The following is a 27,958-nucleotide window of genomic DNA, read 5'->3' on the forward strand; positions in this document are numbered from 1 at the left end:
TACTATTAATATTTATCGTCCTTCCATTTTCTTCAATTAGTTTAATTACACCCACCAACTTCCGGTAGTCTGTAATCCGATAATATTGACACAAAAATAATATGACGCCTATAAGATTATCCTAAAATGAATTAATTTCAATTATTTAATTGATTATCCTAAAATGAATTAATTTCAATTATTTAATTTAAGTTTTTTTGTTAATTTTCAAACTTTTCAAAATAAATTAAATAATTACCTTTTCGCAATGTATGCTATAATATATTTTGATTTATTACTTAAAAGTATGCTCTTTACTTTATAGTATTTTATTTTACTTTAGTTAAGAAAAATGTAATATCAATTTGAATTTAAATACTCTCTCTGGTCGTTATTAGGCATCCCGATTTACTATTTTAGTTCGTCCGTTATTAGGAGTCCCGATTCACTTTTACTATAAGTGTAAACCACATATTCTACTAACTCATACCATTCACATTTTATCATAAAACTACTAATATATTAAAATAACCCCGCATTCCACTTTCTTTTTTCACCCATTTTCTTTTAAATTTTTTATTACTCATGCCGATCTCAAATTTGACTCCTAATGACGGATAATAATTATTAATAGAAATATTAATTTAAAAAATTAAGGAGTAACACTATATAAGGCCGAATAGCCCAACGGATTATTTCGAATTTCAAACCATGGAAATATAGGGCTATATAAGAGTATATGTATCGTTCCGCACAATCTTGCTTCCGAAGTTAAAACCAAAAGGGTAAAAAAATCCCTCTTTCAGTTTCAACTTCAATTGAACTCCAATGACTACCGAAATTCTCCAAATCGGAGGCGTCGACGACGACGACGACGAAATCACCATCATCCACTCGACGCCGCCGTCCTTCAAGTCCGACGCCCCTAAAATCACCATCGATCTCTACGACGACGTCGAATCCCCCGCCTCCCCCTCCTCCAATCAAGGCGAACCGTCCGACTCGAATCGCGGCGACGACGACGTCGTACTCCGCTACTCCTTCGCGTGCGAAATCTGCGCCTGCGATAAGCCAATCAGCGACTCGTTTCAAATCCTCGGCTGCGACCACTGCTGCTGCACGCAATGCGTCTCCAATTACGTGGCGGAGAGGCTGCAGGAGAGCATCACGGAGATCGGGTGCCCCGTCTCCGGCTGCGCGGGATTCCTGGAGCCGCAGCACTGCCGCACGATTCTGCCGCGAGAGGTCTTCGATCGGTGGGGAGACGCGCTGTGCGAGGCGCTGATTTTGGGGGCGGAGAGGTTTTACTGTCCGTTCGAGGAGTGCTCCGCTCTGCTGATTGACGATGGGAGTGAGATTGTGGTGCAGTCGGAGTGCCCCGAGTGCCGGCGGCTCTTCTGTGCGCCGTGCAAGGCGGCGTGGCATGCTGGTATCGAATGCGAGGAGTTTCAGAGGCTCAGCAAGGATGGGAGGAGCAATAATTAGTGGATTCGGTGCAGAACTTATGTCATCAAATCTCAAGGTTTCTACTTTCTCAAGCTTGCGATTTTTTCATAGTCCCTCAATCTCATTTCATGATATGTCCATCTTGTTTTTTTAGTTTTTAGTTTGTGATATCTATATGTCCACTTTTCATATTTAAAAATAAATTATCTTTCCTTCCTACTTATTAAAACACCCAAACACTCATTTAAGATGTTCAAATCTTGAGTGGGATGGAGATAGTACATACATAACTTAATTTAATACTACCAGTCATTAATTGATACATCATATATTTTGATGGACATGAGTTTTAAAAAATATAATCTAATATGACCAAAAGTTAATGGAATGTAAGTTCTATTTTTATACTTTATAATAAAATGTTATTGAGAATGAACTAGTGAAATATAATTAAGAAAAAAGTGTGTAATGTATAAACTTAAAAGATACTCCCTCCGCTCAATTTTAGGAGTTCCGATTTACCATTTTTTAGTGCTCCACTTTAGGAGTCCCAGTTGAAATATTCCATTAATGGTATTAGGACCCACATTTCACTAATCTTTTTCACTCACATTTTATTATAAAACTAATATAAAAAAGTATGACCCACATTCTACTATCTTTTTCACCAACTTTCCTTTACTAAAACTCGTGGCGAACTCAATCAGGACTCCTAAAGTGGAACGAAGGGAGTAATAAAGTATTCCAGAGAGAAAAAAGAAGTAAGATAGAAGAAAAAATAGAGAGAATAAAATAGGAGAGTGGAAAAGTAGGCATATATTTTTTAAGTAAAATTATGTAGGCATATTTTTTTAAGTAACAGTGACGTCTTAGGTGTAACATTAATATATTAATATTTAAATAGTCCTAAATAAAATATAAATGTGCATGAACATATATCCCTACTATTAATAAAATAAGACGAGACAAAAAAGAAAGTAATTATATTATTAATATACTATTGAGGTCCACTTTCTAACTACACCTCTTTAGAAAGAAAAAGTTATAAAAAATTAGAAGGGGCTATTTTTATGGAATGGAGTAGCACATATTATTCATTTAGAAATTATGAATAAATATGGTGTGTATGAATTTAAATGATAATAATTGTATTATTTTTCTTGTTATAAATAGTTGATTTTGAGAGATGTCTAAGTACTCCTCTTTAGGTTCATAATATTCTTATGAATGTTATAGCAAACATATTTACTTGTGTAAATGATGAGACTTTTTAAAATACATAAAACATATTGTTCTATAGTATCTAGTGTCGTATCATATGTCTAGGTTCTCTGAACGATTGGGACCCCCCTCAGGGCCTCATGCCCTCTTAATACGCCATGGTATCAATATTGCTCTCCAACCACCGGTGTTCGTCGATTTAGTTTCTCAAGACTGGTTTATATAAGTATTGGTCTCTCTTACTACAAAATTGAAGTAATATTCTTATGTTTGTTACTTTTAGGTGTGGAACCAGTTTTTGCTACAATTTCGGAGCTAAGATGGACTTACATTTTCACAACTGTATAATAAGTCCATGGTTTTAATTGTGCTTCCTGCTATATATGTTGATAACCTTTTTTCCATTATGTTGATAGGTTAAGGTATAGGTTATGTCTACCATTGTTGCTCCAAATATGCAATTAGATTGTGATTAGATGAATCGCTTTGAATACTTTTCATTCAATGTTTTTGTTATAATATTAGGTATGAATGATGAAATTATATTTGAAGGTGCATCTACCTTAGTAATTGTATAGTCTTTCCTAATGCCTCTTTAATTTAGTGTAAGATGGATAATGTGAGTGATTAATTATCAGATTCGACTTGTTTAGACAATAATTTGATTATGGACTTTTAGAAATTGAACATATAGTAGGATCCTAGAATTGAAGGACGTAACTCGAGGATAAGTGTTTAGATAATCGAGAGTTCATAATTGTTTAACATGTTTAGTACTGTTATTAGTTGGACTTAATATCCTAGTCCCTTCATTTTTGCATATGAAGCATTCAACTGCGTGTCTAAGGATTGTTAGGAGCAATGATTTTCTTTAATACTATTTAATCTTCATGATTTTGCAGTTTTTATTTTTTGAATTCAACCTTCTTTATCAAGTAAAAATCTTCTATTACTCGTAATTCATTTCGTTAATTATTAATCAAGCTCTATCTTCGTGTGGATCGACACTCAAAATACTACTTTCCGTCTCTGAAAAGTATGAACTCTTTCCTTTTTTAGTCTGTCCTTGAAAAGAGGGAATTTTTTTTTTAAAATGGGCAAGTTAAGTTAAGTTGCCTATGTATCTCCAATTTTATTGAGGAATCAAAGTTCACGTAATGCAACAATTCGAAAGAGTAACACTTGAAACACACAAATGAAAAATTGAAGATAAAGAGAGAATTGTGGAAAAGAGAATTTCTTATTAATACAAGAATGAGATGAATGGAAGGATAGATCGAGGTATTTATAGATAAGAATTAGGGAAGGGGAATTCATTTAATTTGAATTGAAAATCTGAATTAACATTTTTTGAAACCAGTGGTTTTGACCCAAAAACAGGCGGTTTCAGTCATAAACTGTTTGTGACACTTGACACATCGCGTTTGACGCTGGAATCGTGAAATCGCGGATGAATCGGCGGTTCCATCATGATTCTAGTTCCATTACTTCCAAACCTTAATCGATCTGCAGTTAAAAAACTCACGGTTCATGTTTATTCTCGCGGTTCAGCTTTCAAACCGTAACCAATGGTTTCGGTTTCACAGTAAACCGTCGGTTCAAGAAACCTTGGGCATCTCTAATTTCGAGCCCCTTTGTTTCGTAACTTAGCCCGATTAACAAAATATTCCATCAAGCATATATTTTATGTGAACACAGAACTACACCCTAAACAATAATTTAGATGGAATAATCAAAAAATGCACAAACCCTAACATAAATAATCGGAAATACACACTCATATTTGAATTTTTCATAATTAGCTGAAAACATTGTAACACCTTCGGTACTTGTTCTTAGATGCAAAATACGCTATAATGGAGCTCTACAATGTGTTTTAACGATAAGAAGCAAATATTTGTGTATGGGTGTTGAACTAATGATAGAGTGGTTGATGTTCGAGGCAAAGGTCTCGGGTTTGAGTCCACTGTGACGTTGTCTTTAAATTTCTATTCATTTAATGATGAAAAAACAAAAGATACGAAGCAAACATCCATATATGTAAAAGAATGTGTGTGGTCAATTGCTAGCTTTATTAAATTGCTAACTCAACTAACTCATCAACGCAGTATCTTAAAAATGTCGACACATTTCACACACTACACACAATTCACACACTACACAATTTAACACACTACACACATTTCACACACTACACACACTACACACATTTCACATGCCATACACTACACACATTTCACACGCCACACACACTACACACATTTCACACACTTCACAAATTTCACACACTACACACCACACATTTGAACTGTGTGAAGTGTATGTAGTGTGTGAAGTGTGTAAAATATGTGTAGTGTGTGAAGTGTGTGAAATGTGTAGTGCATGAAATGCATGAAATGCATGTAGTGTGTGTAGTGTGTGAAATGTATCAAGTGTGTGTAGTGTGTGAAATATGTGAAATGTGTGTAGTGTGTGAAAAATGTTTAGTGTGTGAATTATGTGAAATAGGTGTAGCGTGTGATAACGTGTGTAGTGTGTGTGTGTGAATATTTGGAATTCCACTACTTTTGATATGGAATTCAAAATGTGGAATTGGAGGATTTGGAATTGGTTAATGTGTTTAATTTGAGATATCAACACAAAATAGTCTCATTGCTTTATTATTTTATTTTATTTCTTATTATAAAAAACTATATATAACAAATAGAAAATGATACTCCCAGTACATGAAAAATAGTCTCATTTTTTTTATTTGGGATATCCACATAAAATAGTCTCATTTGCAAAAATGGAAAGTTTCTCTCTCATACTTTATCCACTTTTTTCTCATCTCTCCCATACTTTACAACTTTTTCTCCCTGTAACTCATACTTTACCTCCATTTTCTCCTTTCTCTTACTTTATCATTTTTCTTATTAAAACTCGTGCAATCCACAAATGAGACTACTTTTTTTTGTGGACGTAGGGAGTAATTCTTTAGAAAATTGCATCCTTATTTTCCTATAGGACACTTCCTCCGTCCCAACTAAGATCACACACTTTTCTTTTTAGATTATACTGTTCTATTTATGAAAAATTTTTCTCTCCAATTAACGCGCCCAATCACATTTTCTTTCTCTAGTAAAATATTTAACTCATTTTGTCTTTCTACATTTAATACTCACATTTCCTTTCCAATTCACATTAATTAACAACTCCTAAAATCTTTATCGATTAAGAAAGAATATGTTATTTTTGTCGGGACGGAGGGAATACACATTAATTTTGAATTGAAATAATTTTATTTAAACGTGCATTCATTTATTATCATATAAAAACTATGACTAGGAATTATTATTTCAAAAATTATACTTCTACTAAACTTTTTTAAATCGGCCCAATCATATGGTTAAAAATTCATAATTTGTTAGTATGAGAGTAATTCGATGAATAGCCCACATACCGTCGATTTACAGCCCTATTAATTCCATGGATATATATATATCGTTCGTCACAAATCTTGCTTCCCAAGTTAAAACGAAAAAGGTAAAATCTTCAAAACACACTCTCGCAGTTTCAACTTCAACCGTCAATGGCTACCGAAATCCTCCAAATCGGAGACGTCGACGACGACGACGACGACGACGAACTCACCATCATTTACTCGACGCCGCCGCCGTCGTCCAAATCCACCCCCAAAATCACCATTGACCTCGACGACGACGTCGTCGAAGTCTCCGCCTCCTCCTTCACCAAGCGCAAGAGCCGCTTCTACAGAGGCGAATCGTCCAACTCCAATTACGTTCCAGCGAAATCGTCCAGCCTCTCCTTCGACTGCGAAATCTGCGCCTGCGACAAGCCGATCAGCGACTCCTTCCAGATCCACGGCTGCAGCCACCGCTACTGCACGCAATGCGTCTCCAATTACGTCGCGGCGCGCCTGCAGGAGAGCATCAAACCGATCGGCTGCCCCGTCCCCGGCTGCGCGGGATTCCTGGAGCCGCAGCACTGCCGCACGATTCTGCCGAAGGAGGTTTTCGATCGGTGGGGAGACGCGCTGTGCGAGGCATTGATTTTGGGGGCGGAGAGGTTTTACTGTCCGTACAAGGAGTGCTCCGCTCTGCTGATTGCCGATGCGAGTGAGAATGTGGTGCAATCGGAATGCCCGGCGGCTGTTCTGTGCGCCGTGCAAGGCTGCGTGGCACGCCGGCATCAAATGCTATGAATTTCAGATGCTGAAGAAGGATGAGAGAAGCAATGAGGATTTGAAGCTTATCAAACTTGCAAAGGATAGTAAGTGGACTCGGTGCCCTAATTGCCGAATTTACGTCTCCAAATCTCTGGGTTGCCATAATATACGCTGCAGGTTTACCTTTTATCTTCTCCCAACCTTCCAATCCTCCATACAATTTATGTAAGTTTGTGTGTCCAAACTTGGTTGTCAACTAATTACTCCCTCCCTCCTCCCTCCGTATGCGAAATATTGTCAAAGTTTGACTCATATAGATTTTATGAAATATGAAGAAAAAGTTAGTGAAAAACATTAGTGGAATATATGTCCCACATATATTGGTTTTAAAATAGAATGTGGGTGTAATGGATAGTTGAAAGTAGGGTCTATTTACCAAATGGAAAAAAATTAGAGTGGACAACTTTTCTTGAAGGGACTGAAATGGTAAAACTGTACAACATTTCAAGGAGAGAGTACTAAAACTTGAAAACCTTTTTCCCTGTTAACCTATCCAAATGGAATAACACAAGTCCCTTCCGTCTTCAGTTTGGTAATATGGCATTATATATAACTCTCTCCGTCATAAAAAAATTGACAAATTTGTAAATGACACGAGTTTTAAGGTTGCAATGGGTAAAGTAAAAGATAGATGAAAAAAAGTAAATTGAGAGGGAAAAAGTTTTGAAAGAAATGTTAATGGATTATGAGGTCAACATTAATTAGTAATGTTTAATTGATTTACAACTTTCTATATTTAGATTTGATCTAATTTCAGGATGATCCAAATTGGTATGACTAGTCTATATTTTTGAACACGGATGGAGTATAATCTCATGGTATGAATCCATGTGATACTTAATTTAATGTAGTATTAGTATTGTCTCCAACTCATATACTTCTTTCGTCCCAATTAAATGAGCCGTATTCCTTTTTTGGATTGTCCCAACTAAGTTGAGTGATTTCATTTTTTAAGACAAAAAAAAATATTCAATCACTCCTATGTTTAATAACCTACTTTATTCCTCTTTCCTACTTTTCAACACAACTACTTAATCTTTGTGTCTAAAAATTTTGGCTCAACTTAGCTTGGACGGAGGGAGTACCCCTTTTGTTTCTTTATAGTCGAGAGTAGACATGACATAATTCATTACTGTTTTATATAACTCTTGGTGTATCTTATTACAAAGTTAAGGTGATGTTGTTATGTTTTTATTTTAAGGTGTGGAATTAGTTTTTGCTATGAGTGCGGAGCTAAGGGAGTAGGTTATCTTGCTCACCCCTGCGGAATACGGTATTAGTTGCGCTTTCCAGATCTTCCAATATTATTGCTCCAAACATGTAATTAGGGTATTTGATTGGAGTTGTGACTAAACATGTAATTAGACCATTTGATTAGAGTTGTCGCTTTCGATTATATTTCATTCAATGTTTTTGTTGTTATCTTGGGTATGAATGATGAAATTATATTTGAAGATGATCTTGTTTGATAATTGTGCAGTCTTTCCTAACGACTGTTTGATACAGTCGTATGTCCCAGAAAAATGTCTCATTTTTCTTTCCTAACGACTGTTTGATACAGTCTTAGAGCACTCCCAATGGTGCCGGCTAAAAGTCGGCGTTTTTTCACCGTCTATCGCCGATTATCGCCGACCAGAGGTCGGTGATAATTCGGCGATTTTTCCTCCCGTTTTATCGCCAACCGGCGAAAAATCGCCGAATTATCGCCGACCACTGTGGGCGATAATTCGGCGATAAATATATATATATATATATATATTTTTTTTAATTTCCCCCCTATAAATACACACCTTCTCTTCATTCTCTCCCCATCCTCATCCCTTTTCTCTCTTCATTCTCTCCTCATCCTCATCCCTTTTCTCTCTTCATTTATTTTCTCTCTCTCCATCTATATTTAATGAATTCTGAATCGTCTTCTCATTCCCGTGTTTAATACAACGAACTTTATTACTATTATTTGTTTTGTCTTATAAATTAAATTAGCTAGCTTTATTATATACAAAAATAAAACAATTAAATTAGTGATGATGTAAAAATGAAATGTTGAGTTAGGGAGAAATAAGGGAGAAATCATTGGAGCAGTTGGCTAAAAGTTGGCTAAAAACTGAGGATAAATTATGGTGCTGATGTGGCGCTGATGTGGCAGGAGTTAGGGAGAAATAAGGGAGGTTTTAGGGAAACTGTTGGGAATGCTCTTATGTCCCCGAAAAATGTCTCATTTTGTTATTTCGAAGTATCCTTTATTTAAAGTTTTATTTACTTTTCTACTTTCCATTTTTAGTAAGTTTCAACTAAACCATTCAATCGCGTTCTATCAAGATGATCTCCAAGGTCTCTTATAAGACAACTAAACACGATCCTCAATGAACAAGATTGTACTCCCTTCGTCCAATAAAATAGTTTCATTTTTCTAGTTTTCGGTGTCTACCAAAAACAGTCCCATTTCAAAAATGGAAACTTTTCTCGCATACTTCATACATTTTTTTTTTCGTTCTATCTTACATTTTCTCCTCTTTTTCATACTTTACCCATTTTTTTTTTCTTTGCTCTCTTACTTCACCAACTTTTTATTAAGACACATGTCGTCCCTGTGATGATCTATTTCTCTTGTTTTTATTGCTTCAATCTTGCTTTATTTTTTAGAGTAAAGGTCAAACTAGTCATAAACATATGACCAAAATACAAAGTTGTTCCATAACATAAAATCGTGTCGATCTGGTCCATTTTTTACGGTTTCGTCAATTTCTGACGGTCAACTTTAGATTAGCGAATTTTTGACTGGATTAGCTGATTTTGATACTGTAGATAATTTTATAATTTTTAAATTTTTGAAATTTTAATAAATGCAAAATAAAAAACTAGAAATTACTAACTATGAAAACCTGATTCATTTCTTCATCTTTATTTCTCCATCCGTTTCTTCTCTTTCTTCTCCAGATCCAACAACAAGACCTCTAATTTCTCCTTCTCTGCAACCACAACAAAACATGTCGGACCCGTCAGATATGGCCCGAGACCTCCGACTTAGCTACGTTTTATGCAATTGCAAGAAGGTGGCGTCGCTCTGTAGTGTCACCAACCAAGCAAAACCGACAAGAGGGAAACTTTACTTTGTATGTGAGAGAAAGGAATATTGTTTTTTCAAGTGGTGCAAGCCCATCGCTAAAGACGAAACCGTCAGTTCGTCAACCATAGTGGCCGTTTCCGATAGTGATTGTTTAGCCTTGAATTTATCAGAAATTAAGTTGAGAAATTAGTGAATGTTGTGTGGCATTATCTATGGTTTGTTGTTGTTGTAACACTTGTTTGCGCATTCAAGTAATTTGATTTATTTGAATGAAAACTCTAATTTTTGTTAGGATTTGAATTTTGTTACTGAATTTTAAATTTTGAATGTTGTACTACAATGTATGCTGAAATACATATGCATGTTTTGAATCTGAATTTTTGATTTGGAATTTGCTAAATAGCATTACGGGACTTCGTCGGAGATGAAACATAAAACATACAGCATAATAAAAATCAAGCTAGACCATCATATTCATAAATAAGATCAAATAAGTTCTGAACATTTTACTATTGAAAGTTCTGAACATTTTGATTTTGTTAGAAATGGAATATTAATTAGAAAAAAATTTAAGCAGCAAAATATTTAGGTGACTAATAATCCAAATTAACCCTAATCGGTCAAATATTCGCTAATCCAATGTTGATCGTCAGAAATTGACGGAACGTCAAAAAAGGACTGGATCGACAACGATTTTATTTGTTATGGACCCAACTTTCAAAAAGTGAATGTTTTGGACCAATGTTCCTTTGCAGTTTAGAAGTATATTTTGGGTATTTATTGCTAGTTTGTGATTATCTGTTCTTATATTTTACTCCATCCGTTCCATATTATATGGCACTGTTATACTCCGGTATTAAGAAATACTCCAGCTGTCCACCATTTATAGAATCATTTTGAGTTGTCCACGATTAAAATAACCATTTTTTTCGCTTTAGGTATGCGGACCTCATATTCCACAAACTTTTTACACTCACAGTCTATTACTATAAAACTAGTAACTTTTCTTGACAAAATCAAGTAATTTCATAAAACCTGTGCCAAGTCATAATAGTTCTTTAATGGTGGATGGATGGTAGAAAGTGGGTGAAAAAGTTAGTGGAATGTGGTCCTACTTTTACATACTAGTTTTCTAATAAAATGTGAGCAAGATGAGATAGTCTAATGAGGGATCCATTACCAAAAGTAGTAAAAAGTAAGGATGTCCATTAATTAGGGATGGATGAAAAAGAAAATTATTGCCAACTAATATGTGATGGAGGGACTATATCCCTAAATTTACAACATAACTCAAGGTTAAGAGCCCCCTCCCCCCGCAAAGGCCTCCATTGTGGAGCAATGGCCGATCTCCACTCACCATGGGCTCCTCCCCAAGGCTGATGGATCGGAGCAGCCAATCTTTTTTTTTATTCATTTTTTATCGCCTATATATACCTCATTTCCCACCAATTATTCACATTCATTCCACTTAATTTTATCTCACTCTACATTTTACTTTTCTCTAGTCCCAATGTTTTCCATATTTTTTTTATCAATGTTTTAGTTTGTTTGTTTCTATTTTTTTTAAATGTAGGATATTTTCTTTTTAATGAAATTTGTTTTTTATTGAGTTGTCTTTATTTCTTGTTATCTTATGTCATTTTATTTCACACTAACAATTAAAAATATAAAATATAAAATAGTACTGATATGGAAATGAGATGGGCTCTGGGATGGGCTCTCATTGAAGGGAGATAGGCTCTAAGTTGGGATAGCTGACGTGGCAGGAGAAAATGGAGATAGACCCTGAGATGGGCTACGGAAATAGGCCACTATTGCTAATTCCCTAAGGTCGTGTCTGATTGACGGGAAAGTAAAGTTGGCAAAGAAAATGATTGCTAGGAAAATGAATCCTGGAAATATGATTCCTAATAACTTTACTTTCATGTGTTTGCAAAATATCAAGATTTTAATAAATTATTAATAACAAATAATAATAATTACTTATTACTTTTTTATTTATAAAAAAGAATATTAATTCCAAACTAAAAATATACTTATTACTTTTTTTATTTATAAATAAAATAATAATATAAAGTTTTAATAAATTATTAATTATAAATAATAATAATTACTTATTATTTATTATTACGATGGATAGTTTAAATACAGATTATCCATCATAATATATAATAATATAATTGTAATTACAATTACATGGAGTAATACTCATTTATTATAATAATAAATATTATTATTATTATTATTATTATTATTATTATTATATTTACGGATATTATAATTGAATAAATTTTATAATTTAAAACTTCACTACCACTTTATAGATTAATTATTTTGACTTGTTCTGTGAGAAATGTGTAGAATAGAGCTGAAAAAGGGCATGAAAACGTCTAATTCTGGAAGCTAGAACTGAAGCGCAACCCAGCGGCCCGCTGGACACAATGCAGCGGTCGTTGGAAACGAGTCTAGAGAGTTCTGGAGCTGTCCAGCGGTCGCTGGATCCATGCTAGCGGCCGCTGGACCTGTTTGTGCGCAGCAGTCCCAGTTTAAACCCAATTTTCTGGCGATTCCAAAATCTGAGCAGGGCTTTCTATATATCATTCTCTTCGTCTTTGAAAGAGCTTAGTTGTGGTACTAAGATCATCTCAATCGTAGTTTTGTGGAGAAAGTTATGACCATTCTACGAAGACTGCGCAATGCTGTCAAGCGCTGGCAAGAATTTAAGGAAGGAAAGAAACTATTACCTTGTTAAGCCAAATATTTTCCTTAACCTATGGGGCACAAAAATTCCAACTTTCCTATTACTTGGAAGACACCTTTTACCATGTTTAAACTTTTTTCAAGCCTATAAATATCCCCTCAAGCTTCATAAAAAATAGATCTTCTCTTTGCAAAATATTTCCAGAGCTTAAAAGTGAGAGTACTTCATAGTGCACGGGGTTGAAGAAGGAACCAAGAAGATCATCACGGCTACAAGGATTCAACATTTGGGTTTTATTGCTTTATTTCTTATGTCATTGTTTTTCCTACAATCTATGTTTTTAGTTTATTCAATTATGTGTAACTAAACTCATAGGATTCTAGGGATGTGTTAGTAATGACTATGGTTATACAATTTCGGTTTCTATTTAATATCCGTTTGTTCTTACTTTGTTTCTTCCCTAAGTAATTGGATAATGCTTCACGTTTGAGTGACACATTCTGTGATGATTTAATATAACTTGCTACATAATCATGAGAGGAGGTTGGCGAGTTAGATCCACTTAGTAGACACTACAATTAGTTTCCCTTAAAACAACACTGTTAATTAGGAGTTACGGATCTGAGATTGACAACCCTAGTGTTAGTAATCAACGTTTGCATATCATGATCATGAGCTAGGTGACTTGTTCTATCAAAGTAAGAACTGTGCTAGGGTGTTGTAGTTGGAATTTGTATAACCATAACTTTGAACGCACATGCCTGGAATTCCCTTATCTCTTATATTTTATCTTCGTGATTATTTGCAATTAGTTGTTTATTGCTTTCAATTGCTTTTTGTTTTCAAAAATTCTCCAAAACTTTTGATTTTCCAAATAGTAATTGAGTTTTAATAGAAGGTAGTCAGTCTGTGATTGTTTTCTCCGCGATCGATATTCGGTACTGACCTTTAGCTATACTAGATCTACCCTGTATACTTGCAGGTATTTTTAGTGCTAATAAAAAGTCATCAATGGTACCTCCTATTATCCTCTTCAACACGAAGATGGACAATCAGGTCTTCTGGCTACATCTGTTTTCTCTTGCGATTAAGGTAGTTCTTGAAATCCGTCCAGCACGGAGGAAGCTTCTTGATCATTGATCCAACAACAAACTGGTCTGGAAAGGCCATCTCTTCAGCGTGGACATCATGGATAATGATTTGCGATTCTTCAGCTTGCTCTACCACTAAGCGAGATTCCACCATCACGTAGTTCAGAAACTTTGCAACTACAAATTTCTTTGTATCGGCGTCCTCAATGCGATACTCCTTGTCAAGAGCCTCCCACAAAGCTTTGGGGTTTTAGCCCCGACAAAGATAGAATAGATATTATCTCCTAAGCCGTTCAAGATATAGTTGTTGCACAAGAAATCTCCTTGATGCCAAATATCATAGGCAGCCCGGACATTAAAGTCCGTCTCCTCCTCAGATACAGTTGGAGCATCTCTTTGAGGAATTTTGCAATACCCAACAGGTAGAACAACATCTTTTGTTGCCAACGTTTGAATTCTGAGCCATTAAACTTTTCGAGCTTCTCAGCTTGAGCCATGACCCTTGAGATCGAAATAGCTGCCAACAATGAGGTGTTAGCGAATGCAGAAGACGATCCAATGTTGTTGATATTGTTCTCTTCAGCTACGATCGACAAGATTTCAGCAAGAGTATATTACCTCGTCTTGCGATTGTATGAGATTAAGTAGCCTTTACACGGAAAAACTCTTGTTATTACAAAAGAATCAAAACTAGAAGGTAAATATAACAAAGTAAATACAATGAAAGTAACAAGAAAACAAACTATTGTCTTCTTCAAGTCGAGTCGAGGTATCCCTCTCTCTGCAAGACGAGATACGCCTGGCCAGTGCTCACGGATTGGCACAACGTCCCCGAAGATGAAATGACTTTCCTCCTACCGAATTAAAGCACCTCAAACTCGTAGGCACCGGAGAACTTGAATTGAAGGCGAGAACCGAGCAATGCAATGCTCCTAAGTACGAACTAGAATACTTGAGAGCTGGAGAGAAGAGAGAATGATCTGTTAGTGTGTTCTCATCTCCCAAAACTCCACCTATTTATAGGATTGGGGTGCCTACATGAAGAGTCCTTGGCATTAAGGCACCTCATAATGCCTTTGGAGTTCACCTTAAGATGAAAGGCCAAAGGACTTAGGAAAATGAAAGGCTAAAGCCTTTTCCAATTTCCCCACATTTTTCCTACAATCCTCCATATTGGTTAAAGCGCTGCAATCTCATACCAACACCAGATACAAATGCATGTATACAGACTCTTTGTCAAATTTTCGAGAAACGATACTGTATTTGGAGATGTAATTTGTGATTTTGAACCTTCTATAGTCAACACTATCAGACATACCGGTGGGCTAGTGGATGCGATGCCTTGAACTATTCCTTCTTGGTGTATACCTAGTCAATAGTATCAACACAATATTGTCTCAACTCCATCAGTTCTCACGTATGTGTCCATTTCAGTTGTGGAATGGGTCATGTAGCCACCACGATTCCACTTACTTCTCATATGTGGCTGCAGCTTTTTCTGAAATTAGATGTCCCAAGCACTCCTCTTCCTCCTTCTCCCCCGTAATCCCCTTCTCCCCTCTCCCCTCAATCCGCACCCCCAAATTCCCCCTCCTCTCCACACTCTCAGCTTCTCGAAAGCCCCAATTCCGCCTCCATGCCTCAATGATCGAGAAGGAGATCCCCGCCGCCGAGTGCCCTGCCACTTTCCTCCGCGGAATCTAGTCAGGCGCCTCCAATTCCCCCGATTCCGTCCACGGCAGGTTCGAGAGGATGATCAGGGAGGCGCAGGACAGCGTGTGCGCCGCGATCGAGGCCGGAGGTAGTATCTGCCGGACTGCCGGAGGAAGAGAGTGAGTTTTGATGGAGGGGAAGAGGAAAGAAGAAGATAAAGATGAGAGGAAGGAAGAAGATGAAATTGAAGTGTAAAAATAATTAGGAAATTAATTAGGGAATAAAAATTAAGAATTAAAAATTTAATTTGGTCAAAATCGGAATTAAATCTGTTGATCGTTAGTTTTTAATGGAAATATTGACGGAGGACCAAAATGATCAAATTTCCATATGTTTAGGACCACAAAATCCAAAAGATCAAGTTTAGGACCAAAAACGTAAAATGACCATACGTTCAGGATCAATTTTGGCCTTTACTAAAATACCAAAACATAAAAGGAAAGGATTTACGAGTTATAATCAGTGTTATTAACTAAAATTTGTCAATTCAATAATTTAATATGGGTATGATAAATATTGGTATATCAATTCAATGTAAAACTCATGGATTAACTTAAAAGTTAAGAGTTAAAAATTTATAATCCAAATAAATCACAATTCGAGTATGTCTAAATTGAATAATTTGTAATCCAGTAAAGTTGACCTAAAAATAACAAGAACCTCTTGATATTGCCCCGAAATAGTTAAATCACATTATTCAATTTTAATTAGTTTTCAAACATTTAAATTTTTTATAAAAAATTGTACTTGTTATCTTTATGAATTACTCCACGTACTACCTCTATTCATAAAAAATAGACTAGTTTTATCATTTTTGATCGTCCACCAATATTAGACCATTTTTTAATATGGAAAGTTTTAAATATTTAATTATTACTAATAATGTGGACTCCACAAACCATAATACACCAAAACTACTTGTCTATCCAACTTACAAATTTCACATTAAAACTTGTATTATATCCAACTATGTCTATTTCTGATGGAAATGTTAGTATAAGGTGGGTCCTACTTTTAGTTTTAGTTTTATATCGACTTGTGAGTGAAATAAAATTAGTATAGTGTGAAGTCCATAACCAAAAGTAATAAAAAAGCAAATGAGACATTTATTGGTGAATGAATGAAAATGACAAATTGAGACACTTATTAATGGACGGATTGAGTATAAACCTTTCCATGCCTAAAAAGTCCATTCAAAACACGAAAATACTACTCTCTCCGTCCCACTGAAGATAGTCCACTTTCTTTTCTATTTGTCTCAACCTAGATTATCGATTACAAAAATTGAAAACATCTTTATCTCTACTTTATTTATTTATTTCTTATATCTCTTACTCCTACTTTACTCTCTTACTATCTCTATTTTATTTAGATAATTCGAATAGCCCACAACGAATAGCCCGAAGACAAGTCTAGCTTTCCTCCGTATTGCCCTAGCCATATGTATCGTTCAATATACGCTTCATTTATATACACAATATTCCTTCCTAATTTGAAACTAAAGGTTAAATCTTGAACAGTCACTTCCTACTTCAATTTACACCAACTACGCTATGGCGACTGAAATCCTCCAAATCGGAGACGTCGACGACGACAACGACGAAATCACCATCATTTACTCGACGCCGCCGTCATTAATCAAGTCCGGCGCCACGAAATCCGACACTATCTCCGTCGAAACCTACCACCCCACCCCCAAAATCACCATCGATCTCGACGACGTCGTCGAAGTCCCCGCCTCCTCCTTCACCAAGCGCAAAACCAGCCGCTTCTACAGAGGCGAATCGTCCAACTCCAAGCCCCGCCTCTCCTTCGACTGCGAAATCTGCGCCTGCGACAAGCCGATCAGCGACTCCTTCAACATCCTCGGCTGCGATCACTCCTACTGCACGCAACGCGTCTCCAATTACGTCGCGGCGCGGCTGCAGGAGAGCATCACCGCCGTCGGATGCCCCGTCCCCGGCTGCGCGGGATTTCTGGAGCCGCAGCACTGCCGCACGATTCTGCCGAGGGAGGTCTTCGATCGGTGGGGACGCGCTGTGCGAGGCGCTGATTTTGGGGGAGGAGAGGTTTTATTGTCCGTACAAGGAGTGCTCGGCTCTGCTGATTGCCGATGCGAGTGAGAATGTGGTGCAATCGGAATGCCCTGAGTGCCGGCGGCTGTTCTGTGCGCCGTGCAAGGCTGCGTGGCACGCAGGCATCAAATGCTATGAATTTCAGATGCTGAAGAAGGATGAGAGAAGCAATGAAGATTTGAAGCTTATGAGACTTGCAAAGGATAGTAAGTGGATTCGGTGCCCTGGCTGTCGAATTTATGTCTCCAGGTCTGTAGGTTGCCCTGATATGCGCTGCAGGTTTGCCTTTTTATCTTCTCTCTTAAGCTTGCATACATACATAAAGTAATACTCACTCCTGTTAAAACCGGCTTCTTTTCTATTTTGGCTGATATTAATACTTTCTCCGTTTCGAAATAATATGCATTTTGGGTATGCACTTTGAGTTCAACACAAAAGAGAAAGGTAAAAAGAAATAATGTTAGTGGAGAATGAATTCCTTTTTTTTTTACTAAAAAAAGTTTTTAAAATTAAAAAATGCATATTTTTATGGAACGAACTAAAAAAATAATGCATATTCTTATTCGACTAAGGGGTAGTAAAATAAAATAAAATAAAAAGTTAAAAGAGGATATAGTAGAGTCATTTTTTTTAAGTAAAAATTACTAACACATTTTTCTACTCTTCCTTTTTCCTTCTCTTTTACTCCCCCGTCCCCGATTAAGAGTCACACTTTTTCATTTTGGTCCGTCTCCAATTAAGAGTCACACTTCATTTTTATCATAAATAGTAAGTAGGTCACACATTCGACTAACTCAATTCACTCACATTTTATTATAAAACCAATATAAAAAAATGGTTTTCACATTCCACTAACTTTTCCAACAAACTTTTCTTTACATTTCTTAAAACTCGTACCCGGTCAAAGTGTGACTCTTAATCGTGGACGGAAGGAGTACTTTATTATCTTTTCCTCTTTCTTACTTTGTTATCTTTCTATTTAATACATTACACGTTTTTTTTTTTTTTAATCTATCTAAATGGTAATGTTCAGTTTGGTGGATCAATAATGACATAATATAATAAATCTCATATGGTCTAAATCCATGTGATACTTAATCTAAGTGTTAGTATTGCTCTCCAACCCAAATACTACAACTTTTGTTTTAGTATAGTTATAATTCAGTACTGGTTTATATAAGTCTTGGTTTCTCTTCTTACAAAGTTAAGGTAATGTTGTTATGTTTTTATTTTTAGGTGTGGAATTAGTTTTTGCTATAACTGCGGAGCTCAGAAGGGCGTAGGTTATCACCGCTGTATAATGCGGTATTAATTGTGCTTTCCGCTATGTTGATAGGCTAGGTCGTCCATTATTGCTCCAAATATATATCGCCTTCAATTACTTTTTATTCAATGTTTTTGTCATCATCTTGGGTATGAACGATGAAGTTATATTTGAAGGTACATCTTCGTTGAAAATTGTGTAGTCTTTCCTAACGACTCTTTATTATTCCTCACATCGAAAATATGTCTCATTTTTCTATTTCAAGGTATCTGCGATGTAAATTTTCATTTACTTTTTTTTTTCTATTTTAAGTAAATGAACCTCTTCATTCAACTAAATCATTATACTCATATCTTGTTACAAAACTAATACACTTTCCGTTCCATATATGCATTCTTTTCCTTTTAGTTCGTCCAACAAGAATATGCACTTTCCAATTTTGAAAACTCTTTTCATTTTTATTGAAGTAAGACTCAGTTTCCATTAACAATACTTCAATTACTTTTTCTTTCTATTTCTCTAAGAGCATCCGCAGCGGTAGCAGCTGCGGTGCTCGTTCGTCCGTGCCGCTGAGCACATAGCTGTCCGTCTGCCGTTGAGCCTCGTTCGTCCGTGCCGCTGAGCACCATTACGTGGCAGCTTGTCGTTGGCAATTTCGTTTTTTTATTTTTTTTTTATTTTTTATCTTTTAAAAAATTCGAAATTTATTTTAAAAAATGTTTTTAAATAAAAAAAAATATTTTCCCACTTTCCAAAAAAATATATCCGTTTTCTACCCACTTTTAATTTATTTTTCAATTTTTTTCCCCAAAATTCACATTTTCATCTATAAATACCCCCACTCCAACACAAAAAAAATCTCATTCTCTTCTATTATCTATTCTATCATCATCTACATTCTCTCATCTTTTTCCTCATACTCTCTCATTTAAATTCCCACCACACTACACAATGTCCGGCTCCGACGATCTCCCCTCCGGCAATCGCGGTTGGAACCACGATTGGTTCGACTCCGAGGCCGGATATAGTCCGAAAACCCAATTTACGGCCCCTCCTCAAACCCAAGGTTCGCAAGCTCCGGGTGGCTACCGTCCTTACCCGTTGCACGACCTAAACGCCCCCGGGTTCGGGTGGACACCCAAACCCGGATCGGGAGGGAGCAGCAGCTCTACTCCTACTCCTACTTCACATTGTACTCCTACTCCTCCCGTTCGTGGCACCCGCACCCCGTACACTCCGGGTGAGATGATGGCGATGTTCAAAGCCTACTTGGCAGTCTCCGAAGATCCGGACATCGGCACGAACCAAACCGGGGATACGTATTGGTGGCGCATCACTCGCCTCTACAATGAAACCCGGTCGGCGGGAACCATCTATCGCAATGATAGTATGGTTCGCAATTGCATCTACAGATGCAACGGGAAGTTCAAGGGATTTACCTCCGGGAAGAGCGGTCGGCGGGGAGCGGCACAAACGAGCTCGACATCATCACTGCCGCCTTGGCGGCATACCAACGGGAGGAGTTCAAACCGTTCAAGTACCTTGATTGTTAGCAGGAGGGGCGCCTACATCCGATGTATAGGGGCGGCATAGTAGCATCCTCCTCCAGCTCCTCCAGCAAACGGTCCAGGTCGGTTGCCCTATCCGACGGTGCCTCCGATGATGTAGCCCCGACGCCGCCCGAGCAGTTCCCGCCCGCAAGAAAGGAAGAAGGCGGCGACCAACCGCCCCCCCCCCGCCCCCGCTCCCTTTGTGCCTCCTCCACCCCCGAACAACACGTTGTGGGCCATCTTGAGTCAACTCTATATGAACTATACGTCTCGGATGACTCCGGATCAACTTGCAACACATGAGCAAATGATCCGGGGTCTCAAGAGGCAATTGGGGATAGAGGACTAGTCTTCCACGTGTGTAATTTTTAATTTATAGGATTTTAACTATGCATTTTTTATTTTCTAGGATTTTAATTATGTATTTTTATTTTTTAGTATTTTAATTATGTAATTTTTATTTTTTAGGATTTTAATTATGTAATTTTTATTTTTTAATGTATTTTTATAATGTTGAAATGTTTTTAATAATTGGAGTATTTAAATTGAATAATAGAATGGTGGGACCCTTGAGCTTGTCCTTAGCTAAGAGCACGGATGTGGGTGTTGTGCTCTTAGCTAAGGACAAGGAGTAAAAGTGGGTCCGGGCCCACCTCCGTGCTCTTAGCTAAGAGCACGGATGGGGATGCTCTAACTCATACTACCTCCGTCGCCCAAAATTTGCTACACTTTGACCCGATACGGGTTTTAAGAAATGTAATGGAAAGTGAGTTGAAAAAGTTGGTGGGATGTAGGTCCTACTTTTAAAGTATTAGTTTTATAATAAAATGTGAGTAGGAATGAGTTAGTGGAATATGAGGTCCACTACCAAAAATGGTAAAAGTGAAGTGTATCAAATTTTAAGGGACAGACCAAAATAGTAAACTGTATCAAATTTTCAGGGACGGAGGTAGTATAATTATGCATTGAAACTCGGGCTCAACTCAAAAGTGCATATTCTTGTGGAACAACCGGAGTACTATAATAGGGAGGGAGTATGACTTGAAAGAAAAGAAACATCTAAACGGTCTCTTTCTATATACACTAGTATTAATTTATGTACTATATATGAGATATAAGAATTTCAAATAATGAATACAAAATATAATAAATATATAGAGTATAAAATAAGAATTCAAAGCAATGAGAAGATTTAAAAAAAATAGAAATGTATTTATCTTGTCTGACTCTAAATGAAGAATTTAATACTCCCTAATAGGGGTGTCGAAACGGGTAATCCCGAACCCGACCCGATACCCAGCGGATATCGCGAAACGGGACAGGGTCGGGTATAAATATTTTGGGTTTTGCGGGTATCGAGTATACCCGGTACCCACTCGAGTAGTCCCGTTAGTCCCTAGATATCCGATATGTATATAAGTATTTTATAATTTTTTATTTATTTTAATACTGGGCAACTCAACGTAATTCTAAGTCGTTATTTATTTTTGAATTTAGATGTGAAATTGCAATTAGAAATAGACGAAGACAGAGAAAATATGGTTCCAAGCTTTCTTCTCAATTCTCTATAAAATTAAATTAATAAAAATAAAGTTTTAAGTCAGCAAGTAGCGGGAGGTGATCCTCTCCGAGCAAGTAGTGTAGTACTTTAAAAAAAATCATCCGAAAATATTACTCCAAAACAAGTTTACATACAGATTGTAATGTTGATTCTGTCATTCTGATAACTCGTCGCTTACATGACGACAATCAAATTAGGAGTAGAAGTGTGCAAATCACATTTGAAATATATAAATAAAAATAATAAAAGAAGATATATATATATATATATATATATATATATAGGATTGTGATCAAATGAGATTTTTTAGGGCAATTGAGAAATGAGATGCAATATCAGCCACTCATTATTATTAAATGAGTGGTCTATATTTTACCACACAAAAAATATTTTTGGATTAATTTATTATGAAAGGGCAGAATGGTAATTTTAGTGTTTAATCTCTCCTTTCCTCTCCGACTCGCAATCTCTCCTGCTCCTCCTCGGCTTGAATACGCTGCTGCTCCGCGGGATCATTGAGGCCAACCTACTTCTCTCGGAGCGCGATCTCCGCCAATGCTTTTATGTTGTTCTTCCTCTTCTCCTTCTTCGCAGCCTTCCGTGAATGATATTGCGATTCTCCTCTTCAAGATCGCTGATTTTTTGATGAAGATCACCGATCTCGTCGGAATCTGCATTGTTAGCTTCAGCGAATTCGTTGGCGGAGGTTGAATTCGCGAATGTGTTCGATTCTGCTCTCAATTTGATCAGCGAGAGGTTCAATTCGAGCATTCCTTTTCTCTGGAAGATCAATCGGACCCTAGGTTTGGGGAATTCGTTGAAATTCGGAATTTCGCATAATAGGGAGAGATTGGGTGCTCGGCGTATTTCTTATTCGTCTCTCTCGAGCGCGCATTCATATAGTGCCGCTCTTCTCAGGTGAATTATGTTTCACTGTTGCTTTTGTTTTAAAATCTTCAAATACTGTTGTTTTATTTTTTGGATAATAACTTGTTGGATTTAATTGAATATTTGGTTGGAATCAATTGTCATTCATCAGCTTTTTGCCGAAGCCGTTCACACATGATTTTTTTTCCGGTGAGATTTGTGCGTGTTGTTTCTTCTATACAGAGTACTTTTTTGGTTGCTGCAAACGTGATTCTGAACAAAATTTTGCTCAATTTTGTTATCTTATGCTGGAGAGCAAAGACGAACTGTCGAATTTCTCCGATATAATTGATCACAGCTGGAGTAAAAATGCAATAATGAAATTTTGGCACAGTTTGTTGTTTTTGTGTTTTGATAGGGAGAAAATCGACGAGGTTTGTGAATTCACGAAGAAAATCATGAGAGAAAAGGAATCGGAGCTGTGGCGCCGATCCGTGGCTAATTAGGAGCTCGATTCCGTGACGGATCCGATGAGGAAGGAAGTTGCCGCGATCTGCAAAAAGGTTGCAATCGTGAACTGAGATGTGATGATTTTGGGGATCAACTATCAGAAGAAGGTTTGATTTCATGATTTTACAATTTTTCCTATTCTCATCTCTGATTTCCAGATTGATTTATCTCATTCTTCGGACTTTGTAGGAGAAAGAGTATAGAGAATCGGCTGAGGCTTTCGATGAGAAGAAGAAGGAAAAGGCGCAACTCCTCGCGAAATTAGCAGAGGTAGTTGAAGCTCTTGCTTTACTGATTTCAATTTTTGCAGATTTGTTGTTGACGTTGTTTGATTTTTGCAGTTGGCGAGTGAAAGCGAGAAGCTGAGATCGAGTAAACTAGAAGAACTCTGCAAGAACATATAGTTGACGCTCCAGCTTCTCGGTGAGAGAGAGATCTGTGGAATTAGAGCTCCCGAGAGTAAGGAGATGGGGTTGAGAAGTATGTTTGAGATGTTGGTGCTGGTGTGTTGGTGATGCATATTTTGAGACGTAGTTTTTGAGATTTTGATTCTGGATTTTGGAAACCCTTGTTGACAAACTATTGACATTTTGCTATAAGTTGTTGACATTTGATATTCTGACTATTGATATGTGAATTATAAGTGTTATGTTTTAGTTGTTAACATTTTAATACGAGTTGTTGACATTTGATATTCTGGCTATTGATATGTGAATAAGTGTTAGTTTTTAGTTGTTGACATTTTAATACGAGTTGGAGTTGTTGACATTTGATATTCTGGCTATTGATATGCGAATTAGAAGTGTTATTTTTTAGTTGCTGACATTTTAATACGAGTTGTTGACATTTGATGGATCTTATTCAATTTGGTACTTTAGGCACGTAATTAATCATTTTGCTTCTGGAAATTTGACTTATGGTTGTGCTTTTCATCTCGAATTATTGGTTGGGGGTTTTTCAAATGACAAAAAATGGTTAACTACATATATAATCTATGTCAACTACATATACAAATCATGTCAACTACACACATATAATATCAAATATGTGTACAATCCGTGTCAACTACACACATATAATGTCAACTATGTGTACAATCCATGTCAACTACATATACAATTCATGTCAACTACATTTACAATTCATGTCAACTAAACAGATATAATGTCAACTATACACATATAATGGCAACTATAAGTTGTTGACATTTTGCTATAAGTTGTTGACATTTGATATTCTGGCTATTGATATGTGAATTATCAGTGTTATTTTTTAGTTGTTGACATTTTAATACGAGTTGTTGACATTTGATATTCTGGCTATTGATATGTGAATTATAAGTGATATTTTTAGTTTTTGACATTTTAATACAAGTTGTTGACATTTGATATTCTGGCTACTGAATGTGAATTAAAGAGGTTGTTTTTATTCAGTAAAGTTTTTTGCTGATTTCTTGTCTTTTATTGCTCCTTCCATTCTATATAATCATCAAATTCTTTGTCTCTCATCAAAAACTCGTAAAGGTTGTGTTCTTGTGCAACATTTCATTCGATACATACAAATTCATAATTCTGGAGTATGGGAGAGATGGCTTCATCTTGAAGTTACGCAGAGGTATGTAATCTCTTTATTTTTATCTCACAAAAAAGTAAATGTATGATGATTCATTCAGTTTAATTAATCAATCAATTGTCCAGTGTAAATTAATGATGTTTGAATTAATGGCAGCATGGAGAAATGGATGAATTGGGGCAGAAGCTGTTGTACACGAGCCTGGAGAAGCTGAAATTAGAAGTGATAAAAGAAATGCAGAAAAACAAAGAATACGTGAACCAACTAATCCAGCTCCATAAATGCGCCATCGAAGAGCGAGACGAAACAAAATCAATTATTGATTCGTTTATGGAATTAAAAGTTTTAGGGTTTGGATTATCAATTGTGCTGGATGTGAGCTGGATTGGGGAATCAAGCTTTTTTATTTGACAAATAAATGACAAACCATTTGCAGAAATCGCCATTGAAGATGTTGAAATCAACTATGTAATTCATGTCAACTATACGCATATAATGTCAACTAGTGTACAATCCATGTCAATTATATATATAATCCATCTCATCTACATACATATAATGTCAACTACAATCCATGTCAATTATATATATAATCCATGTCAACTACATACATATAATGTCAACTACATATATCTACATACATAGAGAAAGCAATTGAAAAAGCAAATAAATCTCATAAGCATTGTGGAAAATGTCATAAAGTGAATGATCATAATGCCAGAAGTTGTGGCAAAGAGAAGACATAATTGTTCTTTTTTAATAATCAGAGTTGTTTTTTAGTTTTTGACATATACTACAAGTTATTGACATTTTCTTATTAGTTGTTGATATTTAATTTTGCTCTCTATTGATGTGTATTGTATGATCATCGTACCAGAACTTGTGGTAAAAAGGAAAAAAAAAGAAAAAAATACTTGTTCTTTTTTAATTATAAGATTTGTTTTTTGAGTTGTTCACACTATAAAAGTTGTTGACAAGCTGTTGATATTTTGCTATAAGTTGTTGACATTTGATATGCAGGCTATTGACGTGTATTGTATGACCATGATGTCAGAACTTGTGTCAAATAAAAAAATTAAGATAAAATAGTTGTTATTTTTTAATTACAAGAAATATTTTTGTGTTGTTGACACTTTATACAAATTGTTGACAAGCTGTTGACATATTGTTATAAGTTGTTGATATTTGATATGCAAGCTATTGACATGTGTTGTATGATCATGATGTCAGAACTTGTGTCAAATAAAAAATATTAATATAAAATAGTTGTTATTTTTTAATTACAAGAATTGTTTTGAGTTGTTGACACTATATATACAAAGTTGTTGACATTTGATGTACAAGATGTTGACATTTTTATATAAGTTGTTGACATTTGATATAAAAGTTGTTGACATGTATTGTATAATCATGATACTTGAACTTGTTTCAAATAAAAAAATTATGAGAAAATAGTTGTTCTTTTTCAATTATAAGAATTGTATTTGCGTTGTTGACATTTCAATACAAGTTATTGAACTGATTGACATTTGATTACTACTAAGTTCAAAAGTCAGAAACCACAATAGTAGTCCATGGTTTGTGTGGGAAGTGCAGGTTTTGGGAAGAAGGCTTCAGCAACCCAAAGTTTGATGAGTTTAAAGGCACATATCTCACAATCTTCCGAGAATGCACCCAGGTAAAGGAAATAGCCTTGAAGTCTAGCAGGCAAGTAAATGTAGCTAGGAGCCAAGATCTCCATGTAGGAACCCTCCTCCATTTCAGCTGCATCAGCAGTATATTCTTCAATCTTTTTCCAGAAATCAATCTTTTTGTCTCCTAATGAGAAGACCACCAACCACAACCAGTGACAGAGGAAGACTTTTCCATTTCTCGGTGATCGATCTTCCAATTTCCTTTCAAATGAGGAGGGCAGAGCAATGTAACATCATCATTATCATTTTTCAGCATATCACCGAAGGTCAGATAACAGAGCAACTGCCAGTTGTGCTCCAGCCCGAGCGGCTGCATCTCATGAAGTAAACTAGATTTTTCAAAAATTTTATCAACGACCTCCCGAGGCCTAGTGGTGAGAAGAATTCGGCTGCCGTTTCCTTATCCGGCAAGGTATGCGCGATCCAATCCCAAGCATTAGTGTCCCAGACATCATCCACGACAATTAGAAACTTGAGATTGTAAAGCTTCTAATGCAGGCACTGGAGCAACGTCTGATCGTCGCCCTAGGTTGCATAGTGGCCTGATTGGTAGTTTTTGCTCTCCATGATTACTAGCAGTTCATGACCTCAACTATAATTTATTTACTACTGTTGAATATCAAATGAACTTTGTAAATTTGTTAAATTTAGTCATGTATCAAAAACATTATTCCGATATTTCATACTGAGAAACATGTTTTTACAGCGAGACGAAATTAATTGATATCAAAATCATAAAAATAAAAAAAATAAAAACACTTTGACGAACTTTCAGTAGCCAACTTCATTGAGAACTTTCATCAAACAATTGGCAGAAGATGCAACAATTACATATGTCAACAGTATACAATATCATGTCAATGACAAGTATATGTTGTTTATAGAAAACACAAGTATATTATTATAACTATGTCAATAGCTATTGTATAAAATGTCAATAATCTTAAAAATGTAAACAAATCCTTAACTGGAAGGAGATGCTTGTTCTCTTCCTTTTTTTACCAGCAGCAATGTTCAATTCCATCTCTTCTGATTTTACCATTGCTAATCAAAAATCGAATTCATAAGAAAACAAATCCAGAAGTGTTTTAATACACTAAAATCGAAGCAATATTCCTTGAAATTTGAATAAATTTCTTAACCTGTAGAAGTCGCTTCATCGATCGCCGATTTGGATGCCTTTTTCCGGCGACAATCGGCGCTTCAGCTTCAGCCGATTCCCTTACATTTAGTTCTTCAATCCTCATTTTTGGAACTTATTGATGTAGGAAACTGATTTCGTAGATCTAGGATTAGGAGATGAATAACAATGTTTGATTGATTTTTGAAGATTTGCAGAATTGTATAAGTGATTTTTGAAGATTTGCAGAATTGTTTGGAAGAGAAAACATTCGAGAGTTTTAGTGGGGTTTTTAATAT

At 36.0% G+C, this 27,958-nt stretch overlaps 1 protein-coding gene and 2 pseudogenes across 1 annotated transcript; all 3 read left to right on the forward strand.

The window, feature by feature from the left end:
* The first annotated feature begins 773 nt into the window (after positions 1 to 773).
* Positions 774 to 3,203, forward strand: LOC125209347 (E3 ubiquitin-protein ligase RSL1-like). The gene is made up of 2 exons (XM_048108948.1): positions 774 to 1,501; positions 2,930 to 3,203. Exon 1 carries the CDS (start codon positions 808 to 810, stop codon positions 1,462 to 1,464), a length of 657 nt encoding a protein of 218 aa, XP_047964905.1. The 5' UTR covers positions 774 to 807; the 3' UTR covers positions 1,465 to 1,501; positions 2,930 to 3,203.
* A 3,014-nt stretch (positions 3,204 to 6,217) lies between these two features.
* On the forward strand, positions 6,218 to 8,154 carry LOC125210295 (annotated as a pseudogene).
* Positions 8,155 to 16,999: 8,845 nt separating this feature from the next.
* On the forward strand, positions 17,000 to 23,677 carry LOC125210296 (annotated as a pseudogene).
* The last annotated feature ends 4,281 nt before the right edge of the window (positions 23,678 to 27,958 follow it).

This window comes from Salvia hispanica, chromosome 3, assembly GCF_023119035.1.
Source record: "Salvia hispanica cultivar TCC Black 2014 chromosome 3, UniMelb_Shisp_WGS_1.0, whole genome shotgun sequence".
In the NCBI taxonomy this organism is placed as follows: Eukaryota; Viridiplantae; Streptophyta; class Magnoliopsida; order Lamiales; family Lamiaceae; genus Salvia; species Salvia hispanica.